General features: G+C 40.2%; 1 protein-coding gene across 1 annotated transcript; it reads right to left on the bottom strand.

The window, feature by feature from the left end:
* Nucleotides 1-354: 354 nt before the first annotated feature.
* Nucleotides 355-1,123, bottom strand: LOC143325083 (hepcidin-like). The gene is made up of 3 exons (XM_076737973.1): nucleotides 969-1,123; nucleotides 815-877; nucleotides 355-688 (listed from the first exon to the last, which is right to left on the bottom strand). Exons 1-3 carry the CDS (start codon nucleotides 1,053-1,055, stop codon nucleotides 581-583), a joined length of 258 nt encoding a protein of 85 aa, XP_076594088.1. The 5' UTR covers nucleotides 1,056-1,123; the 3' UTR covers nucleotides 355-580.
* Nucleotides 1,124-1,757: the final 634 nt, after the last annotated feature.

Here is a 1,757-nt window from a genome sequence, read left to right as displayed (position 1 = left end):
TCTGTTTCAGTGTTCTGTCTCTATTTCCATAAATCTGTCTGTAAAGATTCTCTAAGTGCAGCTTTATATTGAAAAGTACCGTCTGCATGATGACCCTCTGTGGTCACCTTGATGAAATCACGTGTACTCAATTTCATGCAGCTGCAAAACAATTCAGAGAATATTGATATCCCAATTGTGGAAACTCATCAATTACATATCTTGATATTCTGGTTTATTTGTGATATAAATGCTAAACCAGGAGATTCATTTGACGCAGTTCAAAGACAAGTTAACAGTCACAACTGACTCCAGATTGAAATGAGACAATAACAATGTTTAAAGAGCAGGTTCACACATGACATATTCGTCAAATTGAAGTTTATTGTGATGATACACTGTAGTATCAGCAGATATTTAGCAGAGTGGATGATACAGTGACATCACACATGAACCACAGTACGACCAATTCCAGTCACATCTTCAGATATTTACGACCACAAGTACAACTGACATCTGTAGAATTGCCATCAGATAAATAAAAGCCTCATAAATGAATATTTAGTGGTTGTTGTTGAAATTCCAGGCTGGTGCAGAATCCTCAGAACCTGCAGCAGACACCACATCCGTGCATGTTTGGACAGCAACCGCAGCAAAACCTACAGCCAGCGGGGCTGCTGTGACGCTTCATTCTGCTGCTATACGGCATCTGTGTGAAAGACAAGAGACATGAGCAGGGTGTTCATCTCCAGCATCATCTCTCACTCTGTTCATTCTCCTGCTGCTCATCCACCTCATGATATTTGACTTAATTCATTCAGCTAACTGAACGTACCTTCCATGTTTCCACTGGCACCTCCAGATGTTCAAGGCCCATTGGCTCCTCCAGCTCTTCCACCTGTTAATGAATTTTGTGCATTTAGGAACAACATCTTAGTATTTTAACAAAACACTGAGAAGAAATTGAAAGACTGAAGTCGAGATCTTACTTCAGTGACTGGGACAGCAGAGCTCTGCTGAAGGCAAATGAAGGTCAGCACGACGGCCACTGCAACTGCAACACTGAACGTCTTCATCTTTGGAGGGTTTGAGTGGATGACTTGTTAAATCCTTTGACTCTTGGTGACTCTTGTCAGCTCCTTTGACTTCTTCTCCTGTCTGATGGTTGAGTCTGCAAAATGTGCTGCTATTTATACTCACCTGGACCACTGTTGCCTCATCACTGAGGGCACTTGCAGTCCATGTGGCTGCTTTCAGGCACAGACTTGCATCACTCTCTGAGGGATGCTGGGAATGAGACTGGGGATTTCCACAGGAATGGTGACTGGAAAATCTCTACTTTTTGTTTGTTGGCTCCACAAATCAATCATTAACATTTAGTCTCTTATTGGTTTGATTTACAGTACTGTTCTGTCATAGAGTGTATGATTATAATTATTCTCTACTTCTGAGAGTCTCTGTTACGTCCATGAAGAACACAGATAAGAAACAATATTGAAAGAAGAGCAGATTTGTTAAATGCTTTTGGTTTCATATAACATTACGTTAATAGTGTGACTGATCCCCTGCCATGTTATCAGTTATGAACAGATCAATACTACATTCACAAACACACTGAAACATTTTACACAGTGTTACATTCATGACAGTAAAGAGAATGAAATCATGATGAAGTAAAGTGTCGACAAACCATTGTTTAGAAACAAAACTATCAGTTATTACAGGGGTCATTTGAATTTTCTTCAGCGTCAGCTTTTCCAGACAGATGATGTAATCAC

This window comes from Chaetodon auriga, chromosome 8 (genome assembly GCF_051107435.1).
Source record: "Chaetodon auriga isolate fChaAug3 chromosome 8, fChaAug3.hap1, whole genome shotgun sequence".
In the NCBI taxonomy this organism is placed as follows: domain Eukaryota; kingdom Metazoa; phylum Chordata; class Actinopteri; order Chaetodontiformes; family Chaetodontidae; genus Chaetodon; species Chaetodon auriga.
This window is presented reverse-complemented; position numbering and strand designations above follow the sequence as displayed.

Coding starts and splice junctions, on each gene's coding strand:
- LOC143325083 (XM_076737973.1), bottom strand. CDS start 1,055: ATGAAGACGTTCAGTGTTGCAGTTGCAGTGGCCGTCGTGCTGACCTTC. Junction 878..968: donor CTGCTGTCCCAGTCACTGAA/GTAAGATCTCGA, acceptor ATTCATTAACAG/GTGGAAGAGCTGGAGGAGCC. Junction 689..814: donor TGCCAGTGGAAACATGGAAG/GTACGTTCAGTT, acceptor TCTTTCACACAG/ATGCCGTATAGCAGCAGAAT.